General features: G+C 41.2%; 1 protein-coding gene across 1 annotated transcript; it reads left to right on the top strand.

Annotated features, from left to right (window-relative positions):
• The first annotated feature begins 269 nt into the window (after positions 1-269).
• Positions 270-11,440, top strand: LOC139366602 (uncharacterized). Its single transcript, XM_071104287.1, has 11 exons — positions 270-409; positions 985-1,098; positions 2,704-2,912; positions 4,156-5,179; positions 5,285-5,740; positions 5,984-6,083; positions 7,395-7,543; positions 8,713-8,825; positions 9,647-9,736; positions 10,330-10,452; positions 10,842-11,440. The coding sequence occupies exons 1-11, from the start codon at positions 349-351 to the stop codon at positions 11,091-11,093; spliced, it is 2,691 nt and encodes an 896-aa protein (XP_070960388.1). The 5' UTR covers positions 270-348; the 3' UTR covers positions 11,094-11,440.
• Positions 11,441-18,305: the final 6,865 nt, after the last annotated feature.

Genomic DNA, 18,305 nt, shown 5'->3' with positions numbered 1-18,305 from the left:
GCGTTCTAATCACCTGTAAACACACTGGACAGGCTCAAATTTCACATTTACAAAAAAATGATAATTACAAGTGTTAAGACGTGTACCGGGAAAGACGATTTGAACATTTTTGCCTACCATATTTGACCCCTTAGACAATTACCTCTCCATTGACAGTCCATGTTCATTAATGGCCTTATTTTAAGGCTCTAGGAAGAAGTTGGGTGACTTGGTGAGAGGTATCAGAAGCGTCACTTGGGTGAATCACCGCGCCATATCCTGTAACAAGTAGAGAGAATGACGTAAGATCACCGGACAGCATTTATAACCTCAGAGCGCTCCGTGGCGCGTGCATTAGACACTCCGGAGATGGCTGAGCTCGAGGCAGAATCGCTTCATTTCTCCGTGGGCATCCTCGGTATCTCCGGCGGTGAGTGAACATTTAGATTTCTGATGGGTTCTACTTTTTATATAGCGTAAAACCTTTAAAAGAATTAGCCGTGTCTTACGATTTAAATATATTGTAAAATAAATATATTATTGAGTTGATGAAGCAATGAGAAGTTGATCATAAAAACAATACTTGGCATGGTCCCCGACAATCAAAATACAGAGTAAATAAGATAACAACAGTTAGGTCCCACTCGAATATATTTGATCCAAAAAAAGAGTGGGGCTTTTTTAATGTCGTTATCTTATTTTCGCTTTATTTTGATGATCCTTATAGGTCTCATATAAAATATTGTGACCACAAAAAAAAGTGGCAGAAGGTTTATATTATATGTATTATGTTGTACATGAATGCAGGCTGATTCTCAAAATAGACTTCATGAGAGATATGAGGGAGAGTGGTCCGGAGCATCGGCAAGTTGCAGTACAGAAACTTGGCCAATAGAGGGCGAATATGGCTCTGTGTTCATGGCTTCTTGTCAAACAATGTTTTTTTTGTGTGAGTTTGTGTGGTCTGAAGCCTGATGTCTTCTGACCTGTTGTTGAACCCTGCAGGTTCTCTACTGCTGCTGGTGAATAACTATGGCAGCTCTCCTGAAAAATCCCTCATACCCCATACTGCACTGGGGGTTCTACTGCTTATCATCGCTGCCCTCTTGGCCTACTCTGGTAGATTACCTACTGTTTATTACCCATAATGACCCAACTCTGGTAGATTACCTACTGTTTATTACCCATAATAACCCTACTCTGGTAGACTACCTACTGTTTATTACCCATAATAACCCTACTCTGGTACCCTATCTACTGTTTATTACTCATAATGACCCAACTCTGGTAGATTACCTACTGTTTATTACTCATAATGACCCAACTCTGGTAGATTACCTACTGTTTATTACCCATAATAGCCCTACTCTGGTAGACTACCTACTGTTTATTACCCATAATGACCCTACTCTGGTACCCTACCTACTGTTTATTACTCATAATAACCCTACTCTGGTACCATATCTACTGTTTATTACCCATAATGACCCTACTCTGGTAGATTACCTACTGTTTATTACTCATAATGACCCAACTCTGGTAGATTACCTACTGTTTATTACCCATAATAACCCTACTCTGGTAGATTACCTACTGTTTATTACTCATAATGACCCTACTCTGGTAGGATACCTACTGTTTATTACTCATAATGACCCTACTCTGGTAGACTACCTACTGTTTATTACCCATAATGACCCTACTCAGGTAGACTACCTACTGTTTATTACTCATAATAACCCTACTCTGGTAGACTACCTACTGTTTATTACCCATAATAACCCTACTCTGGTACCCTACCTACTGTTTATTACTCATAATAACCCTACTCTGGTAGACTACCTACTGTTTATTACTCATAATAACCCTACTCTGTTAGACTACCTACTGTTTATTACCCATAATGACCCAACTCTGGTAGATTACCTACTGTTTATTACCCATAATAACCCTACTCTGGTAGATTACCTACTGTTTATTACTCATAATAGCCCTACTCTGGTAGATTACCTACTGTTTATTACTCATAATAACCCTACTCTGGTAGACTACCTACTGTTTATTACTCATAATAACCCTACTCTGGTAGACTACCTACTGTTTATTACTCATAATAACCCTACTATGGTAGACTACCTACTGTTTATTACCCATAATAACCCTACTCTGGTAGACTACCTACTGTTTATTACCCATAATAACCCTACTCTGGTCGACTACCTACTGTTTATTACTCATAATAACCCTACTCTGGTCGACTACCTACTGTTTATTACTCATAATAACCCTACTCTGGTAGACTACCTACTGTTTATTACTCATAATAACCCTACTCTGGTAGACTATCTACTGTTTATTACTCATAATGACCCTACTCTGGTAGGATACCTACTGTTTATTACTCATAATAACCCAACTCTGGTGCCCTACCTACTGTTTATTACTCATAATGACCCTACTCTGGTAGGATACCTACTGTTTATTACTCATAATGACCCTACTCTGGTAGGATACCTACTGTTTATTACTCATAATGACCCTACTCTGGTAGGATACCTACTGTTTATTACTCATAATAACCCAACTCTGGTGCCCTACCTACTGTTTCAGCTAGACATAAACAAATATTTTTCCCTCCCTCCCTCCCTCCCTCCCTCCCTCCCTCCCTCCCTCCCTCCCTCCCTCCCTCCCTCCCTCCCTCCCTCCCTCCCTCCCTCCCACCAGGTGTGCGACGCAGCTTGTCCCAGTCCCGTTTGTTCTCCAGTGTGTGTCTTACAGTGTCGGCCCTTTGGGGTGGATCCGGCCTGGTCTACCTGCTGGTTGGGGAGCGGGTGTTGGGGGCCACAGAGCTGAGGACCTCTCTGGTCCCTGGTCTTGCAGCCTTCACCCTGGCCCTCCTCATCCTGGCTATAGTCTCGCTCTTCCAGAGAGAGGTGTGTAATGTGTGCTATCTGGGGGGGAAGTAGGTTTCAACAATTCTCGTAACTTTCCAAAAACTCTGTGGTTTTCCAGAAATCCTGGTTAAAAGATTCCTGGAGTTTCTGCTTATCCCCTCGCAATTCCAAGAATCTTCCAACCAGGATAACGGCCTTAATTTTTGCTGGACCCCAGGTAGAGTAGCTGCTGCCTTGGCAGAACTAATGGGGATCCGTAATAAACCCCAGGAAGAGTAGCTGCTGCCTTGGCAGGAACTAATGGTGATCCATAATAAACCCCAGGAAGAGTAGCTTCTGCCTTTGCAGGAACTAATGGGGATCCATAATAAACCCCAGGAAGAGTAGCTGCTGCCTTGGCAGGAACTAATGGGGATCCATAATAAACCCCAGGAAGAGTAGCTGCTGCCTTGGCAGGAACTAATGGGGATCCATAATAAACCCCAGGAAGAGTAGCTGCTGCCTTGGCAGGAACTAATGGGGACCCACAATAAACCCCAGGAAGAGTAGCTGCTGCCTTGGCAGGAACTAATGGGGATCCATAATAAACCCCAGGAAGAGTAGCTGCTGCCTTGGCAGGAACTAATGGGGATCCATAATAAACCCCAGGAAGAGTAGCTGCTGCCTTGGCAGGAACTAATGGTGACCCACAATAAACCCCAGGAAGAGTAGCTGCTGCCTTGGCAGGAACTAATGGTGATCCATAATAAACCCCAGGAAGAGTAGCTTCTGCCTTGGCAGGAACTAATGGGGATCCATAATAAACCCCAAGAAGAGTAGCTGCTGCCTTGGCAGGAACTAATGGTGATCCATAATAAACCCCAGGAAGAGTAGCTTCTGCCTTGGCAGGAACTAATGGGGATCCATAATAAACCCCAGGAAGAGTAGCTGCTGCCTTGGCAGGAACTAATGGGGATCCATAATAAACCCCAGGAAGAGTAGCTGCTGCCTTGGCAGGAACTAATGGGGATCCATAATAAACCCCAGGAAGAGTAGCTGCTGCCTTGGCAGGAACTAATGGGGATCCATAATAAACCCCAGGAAGAGTAGCTGCTGCCTTGGCAATGGGATCCATAATAAATACAAATACACATATAGACCATATAATTTGTATTGTTGTATGGTATTGTTTAATTGTATTGTATTGTGTTGTTGTGTTTTATTGTTGTATTTGATTGTAATTTGTTGTTGTATTGTATTGTTGTATTGTACCTTATTGTTGTATTGTCTTGTTGTATTGTAGGTGGTCTTCTTTATCATCACCCTCTCTATCAGTCTGGCTTGTGGGCACCAAATCGCCGGTCTCTCCTCTCCGGGCTTCGGCCAGTCTGCCACCGCCGCCTGCTACCTGCTGGTCACTCTGGTGGGGGCGTACTTCGGCTGTGGCCGCCTGCTCTCCTTTATCACCCGAGGTAGAGTGGAGGCTCCTGGGACACGGCTGAAGAAGAGGAGGGCTGGGGGTCAGGGGTCCAGAGGTCCAGAGGACTGTAATGACGTGGTACCTGTAGGCCTGGTGATGAACCTCCTGTCTGCCAGTGTGTTAGCCTGCCCCCTACTGGCCGTGGTTCCTCAGCTCTCTGCGGGTCACGTCCCCTGGCTATGGACGGCTGCTGTATTCCAGCTGGGGGTGTGTGTCCTCTCCTACAGGGCCATGGACTCTCTGACAGCCACCTTCTATGGCTTCACCTCCATCCTACACTTCACTGAGGGCTACAGAGCTCTCCTCACAGCTCCCTCCTTCTCCATCCTCCCCTCCTCCCCAGTTCCCTTCCCCGTTGTCTTCTCTGTTCTGTTCTTCATCCTGGCTCTGTTCAGTTGTCAGAAGAGTCTAGCTGAGGGTCTGTATCAGCTGTTCTTCGTAGCGTATACCATCGCCCTCGCCGCCCAGCCATCCCTGTCCTTCCAGGCCGGGGCGCAGGGTGTACAGGCGGCAATCTTTGTCGTGTCAGCTGTGATGCTACTGATCACCTCCTACAACATGTTAGCCAATAGGATCCCTACGGGGGAGGGCATGTTCAAGGCCTTGGTGATGCGTGTCAGCAACCTGACGCTCCGCCCCCGTGACAGACAGCTCCACGACCCTTACCTGGGCTACTCCAGGTATGCGGACGCCGAGGTGTTGGGCCACGCCTGCTCCGTGCTCGCTGCCTTCTCCATCACGTCGTCCGTGGAGGAGCGGGACCCGCTGGTTGTGCTGGTGCTGCCTTGGACTGTGGTGGCTGGGGGCATCCTACAGCTGCTGGTCGGCTCTGTAGCCTTCTCCCGAGGTAAGACCCGTGCATTATTAACATGTTACAATTCAATATTTGTTCTGTTCGTGTGATTATTGTATATCCAACACGTTTTCATCGTGTTCATTTCCGGTACCGTAGGTAAGACACTGGAGAGCACGGCATTCATCCTGTACGGTGTCATGTGGTCTGTCTGGGGGCTGACGCGGTACGGAGGTCTCTACGGTGACACCCGAGGTTTCAACGTAGCGGTCGGCATCATCAGCTTCCTGTTGTTCAACAGTCTGGTGACGGTAGGAGCTCTGTTCCTGAACATAGCCTGGTTCCTCTACGCCGCGACCTTTCACCTCATTATCATCTCCTTTCTGCTGGATGCCGTCGGAGCACTGCCTTATGGGTACGATATCGGCGTGTCTATCGTGTTCGGCCTGGTGTCTTTCTACTGCTTCCTGTCTGGTCTGTTCAACATGACCTTCCTGACCCCCCAGTTGCCCCTGGGAAGGGCCCTGGTTAGGCTGAGCGGGGAAGGAGGAGGAGGGCGGGACACGTGTCCACATGTCCCGGCACGCAAGGCCACCGCTGTTCACCAGATAGCAGGTAAGAGGGAGGCAACTAACCTGGCATCTGTCCCAAATGGCACCCTATTCCCTTAGTGGACTGCTTTAGACCTCAGGGTCCTATTGTTTCTCTCTCTCTCTCTGTCTCTCTCTCTCTCTCTCTCTCTGTCTCTCTGTCTCTCTCTCTCTGTCTCTCTGTCTCTGTCTCACATGAACCCTGATGCTGTAACAAGAAGTCTGATACTGTAACAAGAAGCCTAAGTCTGTGTCTGTCTGTCTCCAGAGATCATGAAGAGTGGGGGTATATGTGGGATGCCCACTGACACAGTATATGTACTGGTCGCAGCCTGTAACAGACCTGAGGCTGTGGAGAAGGCATACAGGTGAGTTACACTGCTTACTAGGCCCATATGCATCTCAGTGGATGAATACACGTTGTACTCACAATACTGCATAGTGGTAGGCTGGTCCCAGAAATGTTTTAACTGCCTCTCCAAACCCTTTGTCACCCCTATAGACAGTAGTACTGAGCCAACCCCTATAGACAGTAATGTTGAGCCAACCCCTATAGACAGTAATACTGAGCCAACCCCTATAGACAGTAATTCTGAGCCAACCCCTATAGACAGTAGTACTGAGCCAACCCCTATAGACAGTAATGTTGAGCCAACCTCTATAGACAGTAGTACTGAGCCAACCCCTATAGACAGTAGTGCTGAGCCAACCCCTATAGACAGTCATGTTGAGCCAACCCCTATAGACAGCAGTACTGAGCCAACCCCTATAGACAGTAATACTGAGCCAACCCCTATAGACAGTAATACTGAGCCAACCCCTATAGACAGTAGTACTGAGCCAACCCCTATAGACAGTAATGTTGAGCCAACCCCTATAGACAGTCATGTTGAGCCAACCCCTATAGACAGTAGTACTGAGCCAACACCTATAGACAGTAGTGCTGAGCCAACCCCTATAGACAGTCATGTTGAGCCAACCCCTATAGACAGTAATACTGAGCCAACCCCTATAGACAGTAGTACTGAGCCAACCCCTATAGACAGTAGTGCTGAGCCAACCCCTATAGACAGTCATGTTGAGCCAACCCCTATAGACAGTAAAACTGAGCCAACCCCTATAGACAGTAGTACTGAGCCAACCCCTATAGACAGTAAAACTGAGCCAACCCCTATAGACAGTAATACCTGTCTCTCCCCGTCTTTCCCCGTCTCTCCCTGTCTCTCCCTGTCTTTCCCTGTCTCTCCCTGTCTCTCCCTGTCTCTCCCTGTCTCTCTCTGTCTCTCCCTGTCTCTCCCTGTCTCTCCCTCTGTCTCTCCCCGTCTCTCTCCGTCTCTCCCTGTCTCTCTCTGTCTCTCCCTGTCTCTTCTTGTCTCTCCCTCTCTCCCTGTCTCTCCCTGTCTCTTCCTGTCTCTCCCTGTCTCTCTCTGTCTCTCCCTGTCTCTCCCTGTCTCTTCCTGTCTCTCTCTGTCTCTCCCTGTCTCTCCCTGTCTCTTCCTGTCTCTCCCTGTCTCTTCCTGTCTCTCTCTGGGTCTCCCTGTCTCTTCCTGTCTCTCCCTGTCTCTCCCTCTCTCCCTGTCTCTCCCTCTCTCTCTGTCTCTCCCTGTCTCTTCCTGTCTCTCCATGTCTCTTCCTGTCTCTCCATGTCTCTTCCTGTCTCTCCCTGTCTCTCCCTCTAGGTGTAAGCAGCAGGCCCAGGACCGGCCCATGTCTCTGTGGGTCTCCTCTATAAACCAGTTAGAACCGGTCAGATCCCTGCTGTCTCCTCTGCTCTGGGACTTCATGAGCGCTGCATGGCCCTCATCTATCAGCATGGTCATACCCAGGGGTTAGTGGGTGACTTATTAACACTGTGTGTGTGTGTGTGTGTGTGTGTGTGTGTGTGTGTGTGTGTGTGTGTGTGTGTGTGTGTGTGTAGTTTATTTGAGTTACCGTAATTGCTGGACTATAAGCCGCTACTTTATTCCCACACGTTGAACCTCGCGGTTTATACAATGACGCGGCTAATTTATGGATTTTTCCCGCTTTCACAAGATTCATGCCGCCAAAAAACTGAGCACCGTCACATAATGTGACGTAAATCGAGCGCGCTCAAACTTCCCATCATTCTGATTACGGTAGTAATTTTGTCACCCTCATCATGGTAAAGACACGGAGAAATGCATCTGATGCAGCTTTCAAGTTGAAGGCGATCGATCTGGCTGTTGGAAAAATAAATAGAGCTGCTGCACGGGAGCTTGGCCGTAATGAGTCGATGATAAGACGTTGGAAACAGCAGCGTGAGGAACTGACTCAGTGCAAAAAGACAACAAAAGCTTTCAGAGGGAAGAAAAGCAGATGGCCCAAAGTATTTGCAGCCACTCGACATCAGCGTAAATCGTGCATTTAAGGTGGCGCTCCGTGTTCAGTGGGAGGCTTGGATGACAAGTGGGGAGAAATCCTTCACTAAAACAGGCCGCATGCGAAGAGCATCTTATGGTCAAGTCTGCCAGTGGGTCCTGACAGCGTGGAGCATTGTCAAACAATCCACTATCATCAACGGGTTTGGAAAGGCTGGACTGCTGCGTGTTGAAGGGGCAGCATGAGCTCAGCGGGGAATTTGCCTCCGGATGAAAGTGACGAGAGCGACAATGAAAACGATCCAACATCGGATGAAGCAATTCTGAGGCTATTCAACTCCGACACCGAAGGAGATGCCTTCAGTGGTTTCAGTGCACAGGAGGAGTCTTGGTAGGCTACTGTTTATTTTTTGTTACAAGCCGTGTTTTGTTAAAGCCTATTTATTTTTGTTACAAGCCGTGTTTCGTTTAAAGGCTGTGTAAAGTTCATTTGTTTCAATGTACCAGTAGGCACCTGCGGCTTATAGACACCTGCGGCGTATTTATGTACAAAATACATATTTTTTAATAATTCAGTGGGTGCGGTTTATATTCAGGTGCGCTTAATAGTCCAGCAATTACGGTACTGTGATGAGTATGTCCTGTATTCTTCCGCCAGGCCCGTGGATGGAGGTGTTTGGTCTGGGGGAATCAGCTAAACACATTGGAACCCCTCAGAGCATCGCTATCAGGAACCCAGACTGTGCAGTAGCTACTCATCTTATCAACCTGGTACGAACCCTAACCCCTGACCTCTAACCCCTGACCCCTTACCTCTGACCTCTAACCCTCAGAGCAGCTATCAGGAAGCCAGACTGTGCAGTAGCTACTCATCTAATCAACCTGGTACGAACCCTAACCCCTGACCTCTAACCCCTGACCCCTTACCTCTGACCTCTAACCCTCAGAGCAGCTATCAGGAACCCAGACTGTGCAGTAGCTACTCATCGTATCAACCTGGTACGAACCCTAACCTCTGACCTCTAACCTCTGACCTCTAACCCTCAGAGCAGCTATCAGGAAGCCAGACTGTGCAGTAGCTACTCATCTTATCAACCTGGTACGAACCCTAACCCCTGACCTCTAACCCCTGACCCCTTACCTCTGACCTCTAACCCTCAGAGCAGCTATCAGGAACCCAGACTGTGCAGTAGCTACTCATCTTATCAACCTGGTACGAATCCTAACCTCTGACCTCTAACCTCTGACCTCTAACCCTCAGAGCAGCTATCAGGAACCCAGACTGTGTGGTAGCTACTCATCTTATCAACCTTGTTTGAACCCTAACCTCTGACCTTTAACCCCTTAACTCTAACCCCTGACCTCTAACCCTGACCTCTAACTCCTGACCTCTAACCCTTAGAGCAGCTATCAGGAACCCAGACTATGTTGTAACTACTCATCTTATCAACCGGGTGAGATCATATCATAGACCTAGTGCTGGGCTGGAACAAAAGCCCGTTCACCCTCTGTAGCTCTCAGGGACCAGGGTTTGTGGTCATTGGATATCTTAACAGATGCTTCCCATTCTTTTCCATTATTCTGCCCTGCAGGTGGGTCCCATCGCTGTGACGTCAGCCAACCCCACAGGAGAAGCAGACACCACACACCACAACCAGGTGTACGCCAAGCTGGGAGACAAGGTGCCCACAGCCTTGTTTATACCTGGCGCTAACATAGATCTTTCTGTCCTGATCCTGTTTACATTCTGATTATGCCGACATTTTCTGAAATATATCTACACATGGTATGTTATCAGTCCACTGTAGCGCATTGTGACCACATTTCCTGGTTCCTTCCTTCATGCAAGTCACTTGACAGCTATTCTTTCATTATTATTTATTTAAAGACACATATATCAATATTACTGTAGTATTACTGTAGGCTATGAGGACTGGCCACCCCTCAGAGCCTGGTTCCTCTCCACCCGGTACAGCCAGAAGAGGACTGGCCACCCCTCAGAGCCTGGTTCCTCTCTAGGTTTCTTCCTAGGTTCTGGCCTTTCTAGAGAGTTTTTCCTAGCCACCGTGCTTCTACACCTGCATTGCTTGCTGTTTGGGGTTTTAGGCTGGGTTTCTGTACAGCACTTTGTGAAATCAGCTGATGTAAGAAGGGCTATATAAATAAGTTTGATTTGATTAGTTCTGAGGGTCCAGCTGAGACACAGATATCCATATTACTGTAGTTCTGATGGTCCAGCTGAGACACAGATAACAATCTCTCTCTGTCTGTCTAGGTGGATGGTGTGTTGTGTGATGGGCCGTCCCCTGAAAACAGTGCCTCCACTGTGGTCGACTGCACCAAGATAGAGAGCGGCCATATTGGATTCTTCAGAGTGGGCCTCATCCCCAAGTCCCAGGTAAACAGGGTTAAGGTTAGGGCTGGGGTTAGAGTTAGGGACTCTTCAGAGTGGGCCTCATTGTGTGTGTGTGTGTGTGTGTGTGTGTGTGTGTGTGTGTGTGTGTGTGTGTGTGTGTGTGTGTGTGTGTGTGTGTGTGTGTGTGTGTGTGTGTGTGTGTGTGTGTGTGTGTGTGTGTGTGTGTGTGTGTGTGTGTGCATGCTTGTCTATATGTAGTGTCTAACACCTCTGTTATGTGTGTGTGCATGCTTGTCTATATGTAGTGTCTAACACCTCTGTTATGTGTGTGTGCATGCTTGTCTATATGTAGTGTCTAACACCTCTGTTATGTGTGTGTGCATGCTTGTCTATATGTAGTGTCTAACACCTCTGTTATGTGTGTGTGCCAGGTGCTCCAGATCTTTGAAGACGTCCAGAAAAGGCACTCCCATGGCCAGATAAACCCTGGATTTGAAACAGACCTCACAGAGCCTGGCCCTAACCTGACAGACCCTCAGAGACACACAGAACAACACAATACACAGTCCCCAGAATCCTCTCCAGTTCCACCAGCCACCCAGTCTCCTGCCTACATAGACACCTCTCCACATCCATCAGACTCCCCAAGCCCCTGGGTCCTGACGACTACTGAAGACTCCTAGTTACTGCCTTAGTTTAGAACGTGTAGAAAGTGTAACATAATATTTTAGCTTTCATGTTTTCTAGGTGGAAATTAGACGGTGTTCCCTAAATAACCACAACACAGCAAGGAAATGAATATTTAAGACAAACAGTATTTATGTATGTTTAAATGTATATTAAAAGGAAAATCTCTTTCTCTGCTGTTTGGTAATTACAGAACTTTCTCTCACCACAGAGCGGTGTCTTGTGTAAATATTGGGTTCATAGGGTTGTAACTCCACAGTTGCTATGGAGACAGATAGTTGTCACATACATACTGTGTTCTCTGTGATGGAGTTGTATTAAAGAAACCTATGCCGTCGACAAATTCATGTAAGAAACATATTTTCTTTGCGGATCTATAAAGGCATTGGCCTAAATAACGATCCCATATTCAGATTGTTATATCAGTCTGCACATCAACACAATAATGGAATAATCACTTATGAAGCTGTCTTATTAGTCACATAGACAACTGCTTATCCATGATTATATCAATTCCTATGTTGATGGCAGGACTGGTACATATGTAATATAGAACACATGCAGATAGAGGATGTGTTGTTAATCATTGACACTGCTGTTTGGATCTTCAATTAACCAGAGATATCTCCCTCTAGATAGAATATATTAACCTACCCTTTCATTGGATCAACCTCAGAGATATCTCCCTCTAGATAGAATATATCCACCTCTAGATATATCCACCTCTAGATAGAATATATCCACCTCTAGATATATCCACCTCTAGATAGAATATATTAAACTAGATAGAATATATCCACCTCTAGATATAATATATCCACCTCTAGATAGAATATATCCACCTCTAGATAGAATATATCCACCTCTAGATAGAATATATCCACCTCTAGATATAATATATCCACCTCTAGATAGAATATATCCACCTCTAGATATAATATATCCACCTCTAGATAGAATATATCCACCTCTAGATATATCCACCTCTAGATATAATATATCCACCTCTAGATATAATATATCCACCTCTAAACAGACTATATCCACCTCTAGATAGAATATATTAACCTCTAAACAAAATATATCCACCTCTAGATAGAATATATTAAACTAGATAGAATATATTAAACTGTAGATAGAATATATCCACCTCTAGATAGAATATATCCACCTCTAGATAGAATATATCCACCTCTAGATAGAATATATCCACCTCTAGATAGAATATATCCACCTCTAGATAGAATATATTAAACTAGATAGAATATATCCACCTCTAGATAGAATATATTAAACTAGATAGAATATATTAACCTCTAAACAAAATATATCCACCTCTAGATAGAATATATTAAACTAGATAGAATATATTAAACTGTAGATAGAATATATCCACCTCTAGATAGAATATATCCAACTCTAGATAGAATATATTAACCTCTAAACAGAATATATCCACCTCTAGATAGAATATATTAACCTCTAAACAAAATATATCCACCTCTAGATAGAATATATCCACCTCTAGATATAATATATCCACCTCTAGATAGAATATATCCACCTCTAGATATAATATATCCACCTCTAGATATAATATATCCACCTCTAGATATAATATATCCACCTCTAAACAGACTATATCCACCTCTAGATAGAATATATTAACCTCTAAACAAAATATATCCACCTCTAGATAGAATATATTAAACTAGATAGAATATATTAAACTGTAGATAGAATATATCCACCTCTAGATAGAATATATCCACCTCTAGATAGAATATATCCACCTCTAGATAGAATATATCCACCTCTAGATAGAATATATCCACCTCTAGATAGAATGTATTAAACTAGATAGAATATATCCACCTCTAGATAGAATATATTAAACTAGATAGAATATATTAACCTCTAAACAAAATATATCCACCTCTAGATAGAATATATTAAACTAGATAGAATATATTAAACTGTAGATAGAATATATCCACCTCTAGATAGAATATATCCACCTCTAGATAGAATATATCCACCTCTAGATAGAATATATTAACCTCTAAACAGAATATATCCACCTCTAGATAGAATATATTAACCTCTAAACAAAATATATCCACCTCTAGATAGAATATATTAAACTAGATAGAATATATTAAACTGTAGATAGAATATATCCACCTCTAGATAGAATATATTAAACTAGATAGAATATATCCACCTCTAGATAGAATATATTAAACTAGATATAATATATCCACCTCTAGATATAATATATCCACCTCTAGATATAATATATCCACCTCTAGATAGAATATATCCACCTCTAGATAGAATATATCCACCTCTAGATAGAATATATCCACCTCTAGATAGAATATATCCACCTCTAGATATAATATATCCACCTCTAGATAGAATATATCCACCTCTAGATAGAATATATCCACCTCTAGATATAATATATCCACCTCTAGATAGAATATATCCACCTCTAGATATAATATATCCACCTCTAGATATAATATATCCACCTCTAGATATAATATATCCACCTCTAGATATAATATATCCACCTCTAGATATATCTACCTCTAGATAGAATATATCCACCTCTAGATATAATATATCCACCTCTAGATATAATATATCCACCTCTAGATATAATATATCCACCTCTAGATAGAATATATCCACCTCTAGATAGAATATATCCACCTCTAGATATAATATATCCACCTCTAGATATAATATATCCACCTCTAGATAGAATATATCCACCTCTAGATAGAATATATCCACCTCTAGATATAATATATCCACCTCTAGATATATCCACCTCTAGATAGAATATATCCACCTCTAGATAGAATATATCCACCTCTAGATATATCCACCTCTAGATAGAATATATCCACCTCTAGATAGAATATATCCACCTCTAGATATAATATATCCACCTCTAGATAGAATATATCCACCTCTAGATATAATATATCCACCTCTAGATAGAATATATCCACCTCTAGATATAATATATCCACCTCTAGATAGAATATATCCACCTCTAGATATAATATATTAAACTGTAGATAGAATATATCCACCTCTAGATAGAATATATCCACCTCTAGATAGAATATATCCACCTCTAGATATAATATATCCACCTCTAGATAGAATATATTAAACTGTAGATAGAATATATCCACCTCTAGATAGAATATATCTACCTCTAGATAGAATATATCCACCTCTAGATAGAATATATCCACCTCTAGATATAATATATCCACCTCTAGATATAATATATCTACCTCTAGATAGAATATATCTACCTCTAGATAGAATATATCCACCTCTAGATAGAATATATCCACCTCTAGATAGAATATATCCACCTCTAGATAGAATATATCCACCTCTAGATATAATATATCCACCTCTAGATAGAATATATCCACCTCTAGATACAATATATCCACCTCTAGATATAATATATCCACCTCTAGATATAATATATCCACCTCTAGACAGAATATATCCACCTCTAGATAGAATATATCCACCTCTAGATAGAATATATCCACCTCTAGATAGAATATATCCACCTCTAGATAGAATATATTAAACTAGATAGAATATATCCACCTCTAGATAGAATATATTAAACTAGATAGAATATATTAACCTCTAAACAAAATATATCCACCTCTAGATAGAATATATTAAACTAGATAGAATATATTAAACTGTAGATAGAATATATCCACCTCTAGATAGAATATATCCACCTCTAGATAGAATATATCCACCTCTAGATAGAATATATTAACCTCTAAACAGAATATATCCACCTCTAGATAGAATATATTAACCTCTAAACAAAATATATCCACCTCTAGATAGAATATATTAAACTAGATAGAATATATTAAACTGTAGATAGAATATATCCACCTCTAGATAGAATATATTAAACTAGATAGAATATATCCACCTCTAGATAGAATATATTAAACTAGATATAATATATCCACCTCTAGATATAATATATCCACCTCTAGATATAATATATCCACCTCTAGATAGAATATATCCACCTCTAGATAGAATATATCCACCTCTAGATAGAATATATCCACCTCTAGATAGAATATATCCACCTCTAGATATAATATATCCACCTCTAGATAGAATATATCCACCTCTAGATATAATATATCCACCTCTAGACAGAATATATCCACCTCTAGATAGAATATATCCACCTCTAGATATAATATATCCACCTCTAGAAAGAATATATCCACCTCTAGATATAATATATCCACCTCTAGATAGAATATATCCACCTCTAGATATAATATATCCACCTCTAGATAGAATATATCCACCTCTAGATATATCTGCCTCTAGATAGAATATATCCACCTCTAGATATAATATATCCACCTCTAGATATAATATATCCACCTCTAGATATAATATATCCACCTCTAGATAGAATATATCCACCTCTAGATAGAATATATCCACCTCTAGATAGAATATATCCACCTCTAGATATAATATATCCACCTCTAGATATATCCACCTCTAGATAGAATATATCCACCTCTAGATAGAATATATCCACCTCTAGATATATCCACCTCTAGATAGAATATATCCACCTCTAGATAGAATATATCCACCTCTAGATATAATATATCCACCTCTAGATAGAATATATCCACCTCTAGATATAATATATCCACCTCTAGATAGAATATATCCACCTCTAGATATAATATATCCACCTCTAGATAGAATATATCCACCTCTAGATATAATATATCCACCTCTAGATAGAATATATCCACCTCTAGATATAATATATCCACCTCTAGATAGAATATATTAAACTGTAGATAGAATATATCCACCTCTAGATAGAATATATCCACCTCTAGATAGAATATATCCACCTCTAGATAGAATATATCCACCTCTAGATATAATATATCCACCTCTAGATAGAATATTTTAAACTGTAGATAGAATATATCCACCTCTAGATAGAATATATCTACCTCTAGATAGAATATATCCACCTCTAGATAGAATATATCCACCTCTAGATAGAATATATCCACCTCTAGATAGAATATATCCACCTCTAGATATAATATATCCACCTCTAGATAGAATATATCCACCTCTAGATATAATATATCCACCTCTAGATATAATATATCCACCTCTAGATATAATATATCCACCTCTAGACAGAATATATCCACCTCTAGATAGAATATATCCACCTCTAGATAGAATATATCCACCTCTAGATAGAATATATCCACCTCTAGATAGAATATATCCACCTCTAGATAGAATATATCCACCTCTAGATAGAATATATCCACCTCTAGATAGAATATATCCACCTCTAGATAGAATATATTAAACTAGATAGAATATATCCACCTCTAGATATAATATATCCACCTCTAGATAGAATATATCCACCTCTAGATATAATATATCCACCTCTAGATAGAATATATTAAACTGTAGATAGAATATATCCACCTCTAGATAGAATATATCCACCTCTAGATAGAATATATCCACCTCTAGATAGAATATATCCACCTCTAGATATAATATATCCACCTCTAGATAGAATATTTTAAACTGTAGATAGAATATATCCACCTCTAGATAGAATATATCTACCTCTAGATAGAATATATCCACCTCTAGATAGAATATATCCACCTCTAGATAGAATATATCCACCTCTAGATAGAATATATCCACCTCTAGATAGAATATATCCACCTCTAGATATAATATTTTAAACTGTAGATAGAATATATCCACCTCTAGATAGAATATATCCACCTCTAGATAGAATATATCCACCTCTAGATAGAATATATCCACCTCTAGATATAATATATCCACCTCTAGATAGAATATTTTAAACTGTAGATAGAATATATCCACCTCTAGATAGAATATATCTACCTCTAGATAGAATATATCCACCTCTAGATAGAATATATCCACCTCTAGATAGAATATATCCACCTCTAGATATAATATATCCACCTCTAGATAGAATATATCCACCTCTAGATATAATATATCCACCTCTAGATATAATATATCCACCTGGTCTGCAAAAGACCTGAGACTGGGACGGAGATTTGATAATATTTTAAACTGTAGATAGAATATATCCACCTCTAGATAGAATATATCCACCTCTAGATAGAATATATCCACCTCTAGATAGAATATATCCACCTCTAGATATAATATATCCACCTCTAGATAGAATATTTTAAACTGTAGATAGAATATATCCACCTCTAGATAGAATATATCTACCTCTAGATAGAATATATCCACCTCTAGATAGAATATATCCACCTCTAGATAGAATATATCCACCTCTAGATATAATATATCCACCTCTAGATAGAATATATCCACCTCTAGATATAATATATCCACCTCTAGATATAATATATCCACCTGGTCTGCAAAAGACCTGAGACTGGGACGGAGATTTGTCTTCCAACAAGACAATGATCCAAAACATAAAGCAAAATCTACAATGGAATGGTTCAAAAATAAACATATCCAGGTGTTAGAATGGCCAAGTCAAAGTCCAGACCTGAATCCAATCGAGAATCTGTGGAAAGAACTGAAAACTGCTGTTCACAAATGCTCTCCATCCAACCTCACTGTGCTTGAGCTGTTTTGCAAGGAGGAATGGGAAAAAATGTCAGTCTCTCGATGTGCAAAACTGATAGAGACATACCCCAAGCGACTTACAGCTGTAATCGTAGCAAAAGGTGGCGCTACAAAGTATTAACTTAAGGGGGCTGAATAATTTTGCACGCCCAATTTTTCAGTTTTTGATTTGTTAAAAAAGTTTGAAATATCCAATAAATGTCGTTCCACTTCATGATTGTGTCCCACTTGTTGTTGATTCTTCACAAAAAAATACAGTTTTATATCTTTGTGTTTGAAGCCTGAAATGTGGCAAAAGGTCGCAAAGTTCAAGGGGGCCGAATACTTTCGCAAGGCACTGTATCCACCTCTAGATAGAATATATTAAACTAGATAGAATATATTAAACTAGATAGAATATATTAAACTCTAGATAGAATATATCCACCTCTAGATAGAATATATCCACCTCT

This window comes from Oncorhynchus clarkii, chromosome 14, assembly GCF_045791955.1.
Source record: "Oncorhynchus clarkii lewisi isolate Uvic-CL-2024 chromosome 14, UVic_Ocla_1.0, whole genome shotgun sequence".
Lineage (NCBI taxonomy): Eukaryota > Metazoa > Chordata > Actinopteri > Salmoniformes > Salmonidae > Oncorhynchus > Oncorhynchus clarkii.
The sequence above is the reverse complement of the archived record's forward strand: the minus strand, read 5'-3'. Positions and strand labels throughout refer to the sequence as shown.